The sequence below is a fragment of the Nicotiana sylvestris genome, chromosome 8 (assembly GCF_000393655.2).
Source record: "Nicotiana sylvestris chromosome 8, ASM39365v2, whole genome shotgun sequence".
NCBI lineage: Eukaryota > Viridiplantae > Streptophyta > Magnoliopsida > Solanales > Solanaceae > Nicotiana > Nicotiana sylvestris.
The window spans coordinates 58,345,764-58,361,236 of record NC_091064.1 but is presented as its reverse complement, the minus strand read 5'-3'; the positions used below and the strand labels follow the sequence as shown (position 1 = coordinate 58,361,236).

Sequence of the window (15,473 nt, the reverse complement as noted above, 5' to 3'; positions counted from 1 at the left end):
TGTTGAAGGACTACGATATCACTATCTAGTATCACCCGGGCAAGGCCAATGTGGTGGGCGATGCCTTGAGTCGCCAGGCAGAGAGTTTGGGGAGTTCGCCTTATTTACTCGCATCGGAGAGGCCTATGGTGATAGATGTTCAGGCCTTAGCCGGCTAGTTTGTGATATTGGATCTTTCAGAGTCCAGCCGGGTTGTAGCTTGCGTGGTTTCTCGGTCTTTCTTATTTGATCGTATCAGGGAGTGTCAGTATCATGACCCTCATTTGCTTGTCCTCAAGGACAAGGTCTAGCACAGGGATGCCAGAGATGTGACTATTGGTGATGACGGGGTATTGAGGATGCAGGGTCAGATTTGTGCACCCAATGTTGATGGGCTTCGGGAGTTGATTCTGGAGGAGGCCCATAGCTCGCGGTATTTCATTCATCCGGGTGCCGCGAAGATGTATCAGGATTTGAGGTAGCACTATTGGTGGAGGCGGATGAAGAAATATATAGTTGGATTTGTAGCTCGCTGCCTCAACTTTCAGCAGGTGAAGTATGAGCACCAGAGACTGGGTGGGTTGCTTCAGCAGATAGAGATTCCGGAGTGGAAGTGGGAGCGGATTACCATGGACTTGTAGTTGGGCTCCCTCGGACTTTGAAAAGGTTTGATGCTATTTGGGTGATTGTAGATTGACTGACCAAGTCCGCGCACTTCATTCCTGTGTGTACTACTTATTCTTCGGAGCGGTTGGCAGATTTTATATCCGGGAGATTGTTCGTCTTCATGGTATTCCAATTTCCATCATTTCAGATAGAGGTACTCAGTTCACATCACGGTTCTGGAGGTCCGTTTAGCATGAGTTGGGTACTCGGGGTGGAGTTGAGTACATGATTTCACCCTCAGATGGACGGACAGTACGAGCACACTATTCAGATTCTTGAGGATATGCTCTGTGCATATGTGATTGAGTTTGGAGAGTCTTGGGATCAGTTCTTGCCATTGACAGAGTTTGCCTACAACAACAGCTATCAGTCCAACATTCAGATGGCAACGTACGGGGCTTTATATGGTAGACGGTGTAGATCCCCGGTAGGTTGGTTTGAGCCGGATGAGGCCAGATTATTGGGCACAGACTTAGTTCAAGGTGCTTTGGAGAAGGTTAAGGTGATTCAAGTTAGATTTTGTACAGCCCAGTCCAGACAGAAGAGTTACGCGGACTGGAAGGTTTGTGATCTATCCTATGTTGAGGAGCCAGTGGCAATATTGGACAGGAATTTAGAAAGCTGAGGTCAAAGAACATTGCATCAGTAAAGGTTTAGTGGTGGGGTCAGCCGGTTGAGGAGGCGACCTGGGAGACCGAGCAGGATATGCGCAGCCGTTACCCTATTTTTTTCACTACTTCATGTATGTCTCTATGCTCGTTCGAGGACGAACGAATGCTTAAGCATAGGAGGATGTGACGACCTAGCCATTCGTCTTAAGAATTTATGCCCCGATCCCCTATTAACTTCTTTTGCCGTGTGTATTTCTGCTTTTTTGATTTGTCGGGATGTTCGGTTTTGAGTTTCGGAGAGTTTTTTGACACTTAGTCCCTAAATGAGAGCTTAAGTGTTGGAAGTTTGACCGTAGTCGGAACATTGTAAAGACGGCCTCGAAATGGAAATCCAATTGTTCCGTTAGCTCTATTGGGTGATTTCGGTCTTAGGGGCCTGATCAGATTGTGTTTTGGAGGTACGTAGCTAATTTAGGCTGGAAATGCCGAAAGTCGAATATTGAAGTTTCTGGTTTGATAGTGAGATTTTGATCCGAGGGTCGGAATGGAATTTCGGAAGTTGGAGTAGCTCTGTAGTGTTGAATATGACGTGTGTGCAAAATTTCAAGTCATTAGGACAAGGTTTGATAGACTTTTTGATCGAAAGCATATTTTTAGAGTTTTTGAAGTTCTCAGACTTGAATCCGATGCTAAATTGGTGTTTTGATGTTGTTTTGAGCATTTCAAACGTTGGAACAAGTTTAAATGATGTTGTGGCATATGTTGGTAGGTTTGGTTGAGGTCCAGGGGGCCTCGGGTGTGTTTCAGATGCTCAACGAGTCATTTTTGGAACTTAGAAAATTGTAGAAAATGTTGCAGCAGTCAATTGTGGTTTCCTTTTTCGCGTTCGCGAGGAGCCTTCCGCGTTCGCGAAGATGGAATACCTAGGAAGTATTTAAATAGCCATCCACGACCCTTCTTCATTTTTCCACCATTTTTGAACGGGATTGAAGCTTTTGAGGTTGATTTTTGAGGGAACCAAAGGGGAATCATTTGGAGGTAACATTTTTGACTTCACAACTCGTTTATATGTGATTAAAGACCTAATTAGTGGTGAAAATTTTGGGAAAAATAGGTAATTAGGACTTGAGATTAAGAGACCTTAAAATAGGTATTTGAGGGGACAATTGAACTCCGGTTTCAGTGTTCTTATTATGTTTAAACTCGTGCGAGTGTGAGGATTTTGAATATGTAAATTTCACCCGATTTCGAGATGTGGGCCTGAGGGGCGTTTTGGTCATTTTACCTAATTTCACGCATTAGCTTAGAATTTGTGTAGAATCAGTTACTTGAAGTGTTATTTACATTATGCAATTTAACTGAATAGATTTGGGCCATTTGGAGTCGAGTACTCGTGGCAAAGACGTGGTTTCGGGTTGATTTTGATCTGATTCGAGGTAAGTGGTTTGCCTAACCTTGTGTGAGGGACCTTCCCCTTAGGATTTGGTATATTTGATAATTGAAATGTCTTGTATGTGAGATGACGAGTGCGTACTTGAGCTAATTGTTGAAAATCCTGTTTTCTTTAAGTACTTTCAATTGTGTTCCTTTTTTCTGCTTTATAGTACTTGCAAATTTAAGCCTGCTGTTAGCTTAGAAAAAGCATGTTTAATTGACTTAATTGCTTATTCGCTTTACCTGTCTTAATTGTATTATGTGAAGTATGTTAGGGTAGAATTACCTGTTTTACTTGGTACGAAATTGAGCTTAGATGAGTATTCTTTGTGTTGTTGCTGTTTGTTTTACTTTGGGACTACGGGATGGCATCCCGGGAGATCCCCTGTACGCGTTTATGATTTGAGCTGAGGTGCGGGATACCTAGAGATCACTGGCACGTATATTGAGGATACCAAGAAATCCTCGGGATACCAAGAGATCCCTAGCATATATTGAGGATACCAAGAGATCCCTAGCATACATTGAGGATACCAAGAGATCCCTAACATATATATCGAGGATACTGTGAGATCCATAGTTATTATCCTTATAAAGAGTGGTATTTCCTTGTGATTGTCTTTATCTTTGTTCCAGTTATTGTATTCCTTATTATCCTGTATTAAATTCTTACTGTCAGTTTTCAATTGTATTGCTTATTTTATTCTGTCATATCTATATTTATTTAATCTCAGTAAGGCCCTGACCTTCATCGTCACTACCCGACCGAGGTTAGGCTTTGCACTTACTGAGTACCGCTGTGGTGTACTTGTCACATCTTTTTTTTTCCTCTTCGCATCTGAAAATCGGGTTTATGAAATTTTGGGTATAGGACAACTCATTCCTTTTGGGAACTGGGTTTTGCATTTGAAGAGTCACCACCTAATGATTTAAGGTGCATTAGGACACCTATAGGGTTTATTGCTAAGTTTGTTTGATAACTAGAGACAGGGTAAGGGCTTGAAATTATCCTAAGGGGAAGGTGTTAGGCACCCCTCAGGATCCACTAGTATGGTTCTCGGCCAGACATTTTTTGTGAATTTTGTACAATTAGCAGATAGATAAGTATGGGATCAAGTAGTAGGGGATTTAAGTTTGAACACACAAGAGTTTGAAAACAATTAAAAGACGAATTTTGAAAATGAGTTATAGTTCTATAAATATTTGATAATATAAAAGAAAAGGAGGGGGGTCCTAGGTTTATTTATAATATGGATCACAACAATGTGATATCCGGTATGACACTCGTCAGAAGAGGGGACACACGTGCTATTAGCGCACCGATCATCATACCCATATCTACCCTTTCCACCCCATTAAGGTATTAAATCGCGGATTGGTCTCGATCTCTATTGCATGCTATTACCCGTCTCATTCCTATCAGTCTCGGAGGAACTTAGGACTACTATTTCAATAAGAGGGAGGATTTTAGGCTGACTCTTGAGTTTTTAAAGGTAAAAAGACTAAGGCGACATTAAAAACACATAGGACTGCACATTAGGAGAAACATATAAACAAGTAAGAGGCTCATATATACCTCCTCAAGTAAAGTATATAAATGGCATAACTTAAACACATTTAGGGTCAGAATTTAAAGTACTAAGGCAGGGGAATTTTAATTGTTGAAGTGGACCAATTTATTACATAACTCTAATAAGAAGTCCGAATTCGGCCTGCCTGCTGGTTGTAGCAATTTCTAATTAAACAAAGGTGGATTTAGTTTTGTTGTTATTACCTAAGGTTTGCCTAAGTGTGTACTGGTAACATCCTATAAGCATGATATCTATTACTGATTCAGAATGGAGCAAAGCAGTGACAATTTTAAATGAGCTATTTGGATCCTATAGGCATGCTATCTAAACCGTATTAATAAAAAGAGTAGGTTGTTTAAAACTGATTCAGAACAGTACGAATCAAACTGATTTTTAAACTAGACTGGTTTTAGAACATATAGGAATGATCTCTGTTATTGCTGATTTGTAATTCCTATAGACATGATATCTAGTTGAACATGAAATGAAGCAGGTAGGACTTACTTGAAATTCCTATAGGCATTATTTCAATGAAAAATATTGATTTTAATCTTATAGACATGACGTCTGATTATAGCCGTTTAGATCCTATAGACATTTTATCTAAGTGTGGAATCAAACATGCAGGATTTATTAACATATCCTATATGCATGGTGTCTACCCTTCTTATAGCTAAACATGCATAGTTACCCCATTCCTTTCACTAGCCAACCCCAATATTTGTTAAATCATTACAGACCAAGCACTGAATTACAATAGAAAAGTGCAAAATAGGAAGTTACAACCATATGAAGCTTGATTCTTACATCCTCTATGAGTTATGGAATAAACCACCTCAAATACCACTTGTTTCAAAGCCTTTCTCAGACCTAGGTGTGTCAAAGTTCCCTAAGAGTCTCAACGGACCCCGAATAGTGCTTACACCCAGGTTTGCATAACCAGATAGAGATGAGTACAGTGTGGAAGGGCTAGCCCTTATGTGTCCAAGTTTAGAGGGAGCTCAAGGATCCCAAGGAAAGGCTCACACAAGATGGGAAGAACCTAGGTTCTAAGAGTATAGTGGAAGTGCAGAAACAGAGATTTATTTAAAACTGGGTGAGAATAGTAAGGGATAAGGGTGATATGAAAACAGTAGTAGTAAAACTTGAACTACATAGAATCAGTAACTGCACAAATGGGTCATGGGTTTTAGGAATACATAGCTTGAAGCATATGACCCTAGGACGATCAGGTTTGGACATGCACAACAATAGATAGTGCTGACATGCCCAGAAACTAGCTAGAGAACACAAACACATAGGGGGATATGGGGGTTTGGGATTATGAGTCAGCAAATCACATAACAAGTGACTGACAGAGTACATACATAAGGGAAAATAGTAATTTAGAAGGGGAGGGAGCAGGTTGCAGCATGCTTAATAATGTAACTTGATTGCATAAACATAAGCAGAAGCAGGCAAGAGTGAAGGAAACTGAAATAGCTAAAGAAACATGTTGTTGTTGATGCTTGGAGATTAACTAGGACATACCAGTAAGAAGCAAAGTGCAGAGAGGAAAAGTAAGCAAATTTCTACAGCCTAGCCTTGGCTTTTAGCCGACTAGATAAAGCAGTAACACAAGTAATAGTATATAGAAAGGAGAGTTTTAAGTGAAGTGTGTGTTCTTTGAAAGAAAAGAGGGTGAGTATTCATAGTTTTGAAAATAGGTGAAAAATAAGGTAATAAGTAAAGTCTTAACACAAACATGAAAACAATCACAAGTAAGAATCAATTAACCCAAGTGATTTCCTTTAATTAAGGAATCCCTGTTTATCGGGTAGCAGCAAGTCTAATTAAGGAAGGAAAATCAGTTAGGAAACAAATTGATTATTGCCATAAAAGTGGTAGTAAAAGCATGAAGTAAACAATCAAGTCTAAGTACAAAGACATACTTATTTTGGAAAAGATTCAGTTAGGTACAATATCATAGTAAAGGAAAGGGATCAATTAACTTTAAACAGATGAGTAAAATTAGGGCTCATAAAAGTAAAGCTTTTGCAATCAATCGCAAGACCAAGATCAATCAAGGAAGAAACATTATTTTGTACTTCAGTATATAAATAGAGTGAACAGAAGCATCAGACATGCGAGGCCAAGTACATTGGCAAAAGAAACAACATACAATAGTAGCAGAAATAAGCATAGGATTCAGTAGTGAACAAAGTTAGATAGTCATGGCTCACACGTATAGCCGAAGTGAAGAAGAGAGTCAAAACAAGTAAAGGTCTTACAGTAACAAGTGAGGAAAACCTTTTAAGAAATTAGGGTTTCAACAATAGTCGAGTTAAAAAGATAGTGAAACCCAAAATCAGATATGTCACATAAAAGAAAAGAGAGTCTGAAACAAGGAACCTTTAATCGAGTCAAGTATAAATTCAAACAAGCAGTCTTAGACCAAAAGACCTAGGGTTTTCCACAATAATCGAATTTAAATGATGGTAAAACTCAAAATCAAATAAGTCAAACAAGAACGAAGAACTTAATCGAGCAAGTGCACATTCAAACATGCAGTTTCAGAACCCGGATGAGGCAAAAAGGAACTAGGGTTTTAACATGCTGACTCAAGTAGAAGGAAAACATAACAAGCAGTTTGAACATAGTAAAATCATAAAACAACATCAAGAATCAGAGAAGAGAGTTTTTGAAAGAGAGGTTAAGAGAAACCCAAATCGGAGAAAATGAAGGGTCGTTTTGAAAAAAAAGTTGAAGAACTTTTGAGAAAACACTTAAAATATTCATAGCAAGTATAGATCTAAAGTAGATCTGAAAGAAAAATCAAAATATCTTAAAGATTAGGGTTTCGGAAAACCCTAAAAAGGTGAGAAAGACCTTGAAAGTTTCCGATCTAGCCAGGAAAGTCAAAGATCTGCCTTGAAAGGCCATGAATGGCCAGAGAAAGGTCATGGCTGGCTGGAGAAAAGCCATGAACAGAAGTCGAGCAAGGACTGGACCAGATTCCCTCGAGATCTTGCCATGAAACCATAGAAATAAGCACCTAAGAGCCGTAGGAGGCTGATACATATCTCAAATGACCATGAGCGTCCATGGATTAGGCAGGGGTTGAGGTAGATTAGGGTGGGGTTAGATGGCGGTGGCTAGGGTTCTTGAGAGGTTTTAGAGAGAGTTGAGAGAGAAAGGGGATTCAAAGGCGGCGGGTGTAGAGAAATGATTTAGGTTTAGGGGTCGTTCAGGGTTAAAAAAAGGAAAGGGAGGACGGTAGTCGTTGATCTAAATGATCAACGACTATGATTAAAGGGGTTAGGTGGGGAATCCGGGTTGGGTCGTTTAAATGGGTTAGGGTTTGGGTTTGAGTTGCAATTGGGATGGGAAATTGGGTCTGATTTGGGCTCAATTTTAGGCTGAAACTGAAAGCCAATCTGGCTAGATTTTAAATAGCCATTTTCCCTATTTATTTTATAAAAAATAGTAAAATAATTTTTGAAAACAAATTAAAAGCACTAAAATGATTTATAACATATAATTATCAATTTAAAAATGGACTTGATTTTATGAATATAAACGCAATTAAATCTTAAAAGAGGCTAATATTGCAATTATGTGCAATTTAGCTTAAAAATACTAAATAAATTTGTAAAAATATGCAAAAAATACCTTAACTATATTCTAACATAAATATGAAAGTCCAATAAATGAATTACCAAAATAATAATTTTGAAAATAATTATTTGGTTTTTATGGATAAAAGAGGAAAATAAATTGATTTTAAAAACCTTTAAAAATTATGAAAAAATAATAAAACACTTGTATATGCTCACATATGCATATATATATATATATATATATATATATATATATATATATATATATATATGCCATTTTGAAGTAACTTTGCATATTAAAAAATATATAGAAAACAATTGGGTATCAACAGCTGCTCCTCTTTATCCGGGAATGATGAAAGAGTTGTTGGGTAAAGATATGATGGTCAATTTTGACCGAATGAAACGGTTCGAAGAAGATAGGCCACACCCTGGCTTTTGAGCTGCCTACATATCCCTAGTTTTATAGGAATCATACCATATGTAGTTCAGGATCCGTCGGCGGAGTATGCCGATGGAGACTTTCCAAGAATGGATGCAATATCTAGGACCGGGTGAGTTGGAGGCTTGTGAGAATGGTTAAGGTTTGATATGGCTGCGGGAACTGGAGTGGGTTTGCTCCTGCCGGGATGGCTTTTGCTCGCCGGTGTACCTGCAATTAGAAACAATACAAGCGTATACTGTGCATAAATTTAAACATGATGTAAATTCCCGTCGGACCATGAATGTTGTCTTTGGACGGTTAGGATGACGTCCTTTAGACCATGACATCCTAGGCCATGAAGCATACAATAAAGGATTTGCAGGCCATGAAATAATGCTCTCGAGCTATGAGGATGATGCCTCCGAACCATGATGTCTTTGAATAATGATATGCAAAAGATTAAAAGGGATCCTCAGGCCATGACATGGTGTTCTCGGGCTATGAAGATGATGCCTCCGAACGATGATGCATTCAGACAATTTGGCGATCTTTCAGCCCATAAGATAAAGTATGTGACAATCTTTCAGCCCATGCGATGCAGTATGTGGAGATCTTTCAGCCATGTAGATGCAGTATGTGGCGAACTTTCAGCCATGCAGATGCGGTATGTGGAGATCTTTTAGCTATGCAGATGTGGTATGTGGCGATCTTTCAGCCATGCCGATGCAGTATGTGGCGATGTTTCAGCCATGAGATGCAGTGAGGTAGTGTTTAGCCTTATGCAAGGATGATGACAATGTTAAGCCTTATACAATGCAAATGCAAATGGAGGTAGAGCTTAACCTCAGAAGGCAGAATGGTAGCCTTATGCAATATAAAAAATGCAGATGGAGATAGTGTTTAGTCTCGGAAGGCAGAACGGTAGCCTTATGAAATGCAAAATACAGATAGAGGTAGAGCTTAACCGTAGAAGGCATAATGGAAGCCTTATGCAATGCAAAAATGCAGATGGAGACAACGTTTAGTCTCGGAAGGCAGAATGGTAGCCTTATGCAATGCAAAAATGCAGATGGAGACAACGTTTAGTCTCGGAAGGCAGAATGATAGCCTTATGCAAGAAATAAAATGGCAAATGGTAGTAGAGCTTTCTTAGCTGATAGCAGATTATGACATTGTGATTGCTGGGGACATTGTGACATGCGGAATATCACTGGTGTGCGGATAGCAAAGGTTGGTAAGCGCAACAGTTCTGAGAGCTGTGTTCCTAAATAATGTTTGTCCCATGGGCGTATAGTATGTTTGATGATTTCGCAATCCAAGTGCCTGCATCCAAAGAAAAATCATGAGTTTTGTAAAGGGGGGAGGTTAGTTTGTATTCCCACTGGCTTTGCTTGACCTGCTCGGCTTTGATCCGGTGATACTGTATGTATCATTGGGGTAGTGTTGCTAAACAAAGCAGTTTCGATAATAAAAATGCATATTTTTTTAAAAGTATGACATAAGCGTATAATAAAAAGCTTTAGATGAACCGATGACTATGACGTAGTTCTAGACATTTCAACCTCTCTTGCTATGGAATTTTGAGGGTCCCCCTAAACATTCTGCCTTAGTTTAATGGGTTGACGCTTCTAACTTCTGTTCGTGCGACGATTGGCTGAAATTACTTCGGAATTTTGAGGGTCCTCCTCAAAATTCTGCCCCAATTTCCAATTGCGGGGGGGGGGGGGTGGAAATTTTATTGAATTGTGACCGAACCCATAGGGCTGCCTACGTATCCCCTCTTAAATGGGAATTAGGTCAGGAGTAGTTCAATTTACATCATACATCTGCAAGTAGGAGGGCTCCTCCTATTAGAACCCGGTGAACCAAGTATGGACCCTGCCAGTTAGGAGAGAACTTCCCTTTGGCTTTGTCTTGATGCAGAAAAATTTTCTTTAACGCCAGCTGCCCCGGTGTGAACAGTCTCAGCTTGACTCTTTTGTTGAAGGCTCTGGATGTTCTGTTCTGATAGAGTTGACCGTGGCAAATTGCATTCATTCTCTTTTCATCGATAAGGGCTAGTTGCTCATAACGACTTTTCACCCATTCCGCGTTGTCGAGCTTAGCTTCTTGTATGATCCTTAGGGAAGGAATTTCAACCTTAGCAGGAATGACAGCGTCTGTACCATAAACCAGCATATAGGTGGTAGCTCCGGTTGATGTGCGAACTATGGTGCGATGCCCCAATAGTGCAAATGATAACTTCTCGTGCCACTGTTTATGCTTCTCTATCATTTTCCTCAATATCTTCTTGATATTCTTATTGGCGGCTTCACAGCTCCATTCATTTGAGGCTTGTAGGCTGTGGAATTATTGTGTTTGATCTTGAAAGTTTCACACATAGCTTTCATCAAGTCGTTGTTGAGGTTGGAGCCATTATCAATAACGATTGACTCTAGAATCCCGAATCGACAAATAATGCGGTCATAGACAAAGTCTGCCACAACTTTCTTAGTTACTGCTCTGTAAGATGCTACTTCGACCCATTTGGTGAAATAATCAATTGCTACTAGGATAAACCTGTGTCCGTTGGAAGCGGGAGACTCAATTGGTCCAATAACGTCCATTCCCCAAGTGGCGAACGACATGGTGATCTTGTTGCATTAAGCTCATTTGGAGGTACCTTTATCATGTCTGCACATATCTGACAGCGATGGCATTTCCAGACATACTGGATGCAGTCTGTTTCCATAGTCATCCAAAAGTAACCAGCCCGAAGTATTTTCTTTGGTAAGACAAAACTGTTCATACGTGGACCGCAGGTCCCGACATGAATTTCCTCTAGTAGCCTGGATGCTTCCTTTGCGTTGACACACCTTAATAGTCCCAAATCAGGAGTCCTCCTATACAGGATTCCTCCGCTATGAAAGAAATTGTTGGCCAATCTCCGAATTGTGCGTTTCTGAGTAGGATTTGCAAGTTCTGGGTACTCTCCTTTTGCCATATATTCCTTGATATCATGAAACCAAGGCTTTCCATCTTCTTCTTCTTCGACATAGGCATAATAAGCTGGCTGATCATGGAACTTTACTAGAATGGGATCGATGAAATTTTTGTCTGGATGTTGTATCATAGACAACAGGGTAGCCAATGAATCAGTGAACTCATTCTGGATTATGGGAACATGTTGGAACTCCGTCTTCATTTACATTTTCCTCAGTTCCTGTACATGATGCATATACGGGAGTATCTTGGAGTTCTTGGTTGCCCATTCTTCTCGTACCTGATGTATAAGCAAGTCTGAATCTCCAATTACTAGCAGTTCTTGAATGTTCATGTCAATGACCATTTTAAGCCCTAAGATGCAAGCTTCATATTCGGCCATGTTGTTTGTGCACGAGAATCTGAGTTTGGTGGATACTAAATAATGCTGACCGGTTTCTAATACTAGGACTGCTTCTATGCCAACTCCTTTGAAATTTGCTGCTCCATCGAAAAACATTCTCCAACCGTCATAGGATTTTTCAATGTCCTCTCCTATGAATGATACCTCTTCATCAGGAAAATACGTTTTCAGGGGTTCGTATTCTCCATCCACGGGATTTTCAGCAAGGTGATCCGCTAGTGCTTGTCCCTTGATTGCTTTCTGAGTTACGTAGACAATGTCAAACTCACTCAACAGGATTTTCCACTTGGCAGCTTGCCAGTGGGCATGGGATTCTGAGAGATGTACTTCAAAGGATCCATCCTTAATATGAGATATGTTGTGTAGGCGCAGAAGTAATGTCTCAGCTTCTGGGCTACCCAAGTCAAAACACAACAGGTGCGCTCTAATAGAGAATACCGGGCTTCATACGAGGTGAACTTCTTACTAAGGTAATAAATGGCTTGTCCTTCCTCCCCATTTCATCATGCTGCCCCAGAACGCAACTGAAAGCTCCATCCAATAATGCAAGGTAGAGTAATAAGGGTCTACCTGGCTCGGGCGGGACTAAGACTGGTGGTGTTGACAGGTACTCCTTGATTCTGTCGAATGCCTTTTGGTAGTCATCGGTCCATTTGGTGGCGGTGTCTTTCTTCAACATCTTAAAGATTGGCTCATAGATAACTGTAGACTGTGCTATGAACCGGTTGATATAGTTAAGCCTTCCCAAGAAACTCATCACGTCCTTCTTGTTCTTTGGCGGTGGCAATTCTTGAGTAGCTTTGACTTTTGATAGATCTAATTCTATTCCTCGGTGACTCACAATAAACCCAAGTAATTTTTTAGTAGGAACCCCAAATGCGCACTTCGCGGGATTTAGTTTCAAGTTGTACCTTCGCAATCTATTGAAGAACTTCCTCAAATCTTCCATGTGATCAGTGGCCTTCTTGGACTTGATGATGACATCATCTACATATACCTTAATCTCCTTGTGTATCATATCATGGAAAATGGTAGTCATGGCCCTCATAAAGGTGGCCCTTGCATTCTTCAGGCCGAACGACATCATCTTGGAACAGTACATTCCCCATGACGTAATAAAAGTTGTTTTTCAGCATCTTCTTCATCCATCCAGATCTGATGATAACCTGAGAAATAATCTACAAATGACTGCAGCTCATGCTTGGCGCAATTGTCAGTTAGGATGTGTATGTTCGGCAAAGGAAAATCGTCTTTCGGACTGGCCCGGTTGAGATCCCGGTAGTCGACGTAGACTCTGACCTTCCCATCCTTCTTTGGCACTGGCATAATGTTGGCTAACCATGTCGGGTATTCTACTACTCTGAGAACCTTAGCTTTGACCTACTTGGTGGCTTCTTCCTTGATTTTCAGACTCATATTAGGCTTGAACTTTCTAAGCTTTTGCTTTACTGGCGGACATGTCAGATCGGTTGGCAGTTTATGAGCCATAATAGATGTACTCATACCAGTCATGTCATCATACGACCAAGTGAATATGTCCTCATATTCCTTTAGAAATTTTGTGTATTCTTTATTTTTTGATGGCGATAAGTGAACGCTGATTCGTGTTTCCTTGACGTTTTCTGCATCTCCCAAGTTAACAATTTTTGTCTCGTCCAGGTTGGACTTAGGTCTATTCTCAAGTTCTAAACTTCTTTGACAATCTCATCTGGTATGTCATCTTCCTCTGAATCAATTTCCGTTTGTTGCATTGTCTCATTGCATGTCACAGTCGTTGGTTCATCAAGATTAGTAATAGTAATGTTGTATAAGTAAAATGAGAGAAAAATAACAATGAGTGTTGATTCATAAGAAAAGTCAGAATGCTTTGATAAATTGCATAACTGTTTTGAACATTAGAGATCTTATTGCGGGAATTGAAAAATACGAAAAGAAAATCATTTAGTAAATAAACGGTGCATGATGCTTGTTTTAGCCTTGCTACCCCGAGGCTCGCCGGGCTCTGGTTTTCTTGATAGTCCAGTTATTGAGGCGTTCCCTTCTGCTCATAGCCTGTATGGAAGGGCCTTCCTCCCCCTCTTCCTCGAGAACAACACAACAGTCCATGTCATTGTCTTCTAGGAACAAGTTCCTCACCGCTGCAAGTGTTTCATCTTTGTCTGACCCATAAACGATGTTAGCCTATTAGAAAGTCTACTCCAAACGCGGTATTGGCTGCTCTAATGGACAGTAAGGACCGCGCCATCGTGGCGACCAGTTGTTGAATTCTTCCCAGGTGTAGTCATATTCTAGACCGAAAGTAGTGCTATGCTTTTTGAGTTTTATGGGCTTATCGATTCCATGGAGGTTTTTGCCGAGCCCCTTGCCATGCTCGTACCCACTCCAATTCAGTATATTCTCGATCTTGTTATCCTACTATTTTTCCTTGTCAACAGCATTTACCCGTTCGATGTGATGGTAAGTCTCTCTACCTAGATTCCTTCTTCCTTCGATTGCCGGAATGGTCTAGCGACTGTATATGGGGTTGCTACCCGTCACCATGAATGATCACCTCTTGGTGATTCCATTCAAATTTTATTGCCTGATACATTGTTGATGCTACGGCCCCAGTAGCATGAATCCATGGCCGTCCCAACAGCAGGTTGTAAGATGCTGGCACGTCTATCACCTGGAAATCGACATCGAACCATGTTGGTCCCATCTACAGGCATAGGATAATCTCACCAATGGTGGACCTTTGAGAACCATCAAAAGCTTACACATTGATTGCTTCATCTTTTATTTTGTGCAGTCCTTTACCTAATTTCTTAAGTGTTACTAGTAGACAAATGTTGAGACTGGAACCTCCATTAATCAGGATTCTGGTGATAAAATAGTCCTCGCATTGCACGGTGATGTGCAGTGCCTGTTGTGCCCCAAACCTTCAGGTGGCAGCTCATCCTTATGAAAAGTGATCTTATAGATCTCCAACACTTGTCCTACCATGTTAGTCATTTCCCCGCCAGTGATGTTACTTGGCACGTATGCTTCACTAGTACCTTTAGCAGAGCATTCTTGTGTGCCTCAGAATTTTGTAGCAAAGCAAGAATGGAGATTTTCACCGGTGTTTTATTCAACTGGTCGATGACTGAGTACTCCTTGCCCTGTATCATTCTCCAAAGATCGTTTGGACCTGTCTCAATGATGGGTGGCCGGTTGGAGGTCTGCTTGCTCGACTCAGCTAGATGTTCAGGGGTATAGACTCTACCAGTTCTTGTCATACCCTGTGCTGCAATAGTCTCTTCAAACCTGACCTTGCCTTTCCTCCTCGCCTCGGCTGTATAATCCCAGGGTACAACCTTTATATGAAATGGTGTCATGGTCGACATTGCCACTATGCTCAGCATGGCTATCCTTACTCCGAACGGAGCATGTGCCTTGGGTGGTAAAACTGCAACTTCAAACGGTGTGGGTGCATTTGTCGGAGACATGAATTCGACCTCAATTGGGCTGGTGTCTTAGCGGATGATGTTGCTTCAAATTCAAGTGGTACAGACAAGTTCTCTTCAGCATCCTCAGATGGTTGAATCTGGACAATGATTGGATTGAGAGTAACTATTAGCTTCTTTGGGTCATCATCTTCTGCGATCAACCCGAATTGATCCCTCGGTATCCCAATCATCCTCTATTTCAATCATGTGGATACCTCCAACCTTATGGTCTGGAAGGGGGTTGTTGCAGACATTTGGAGCGGGTTCCTTTGCCACAATAATATTGTTATCAATTAAAGTCTTGATCTTGTCTTTCAAGGAACAACATTCGTCG

General features: G+C 40.6%; 1 protein-coding gene across 1 annotated transcript; it reads right to left on the bottom strand.

Annotated features, from left to right (window-relative positions):
- Positions 1-8,439: 8,439 nt before the first annotated feature.
- Positions 8,440-11,468, bottom strand: LOC138875079 (uncharacterized). The gene is made up of 2 exons (XM_070153899.1): positions 11,140-11,468; positions 8,440-8,512 (listed from the first exon to the last, which is right to left on the bottom strand). Exons 1-2 carry the CDS (start codon positions 11,466-11,468, stop codon positions 8,440-8,442), a joined length of 402 nt encoding a protein of 133 aa, XP_070010000.1.
- Between the last annotated feature and the right edge of the window lie 4,005 nt (positions 11,469-15,473).

What these genes read in the sequence shown, in the direction of transcription:
- LOC138875079 (XM_070153899.1), bottom strand. Translation starts at nt 11,468, where the DNA reads ATGAAGACGGAGTTCCAACATGTTCCCATAATCCAGAATGAGTTCACT. An exon ending in CCTGATTTGGGACTATTAAG is followed by an intron (nt 8,513 to 11,139) that starts GTGTGTCAACGC and finishes TTCTAATTGCAG; the next exon opens with GTACACCGGCGAGCAAAAGC.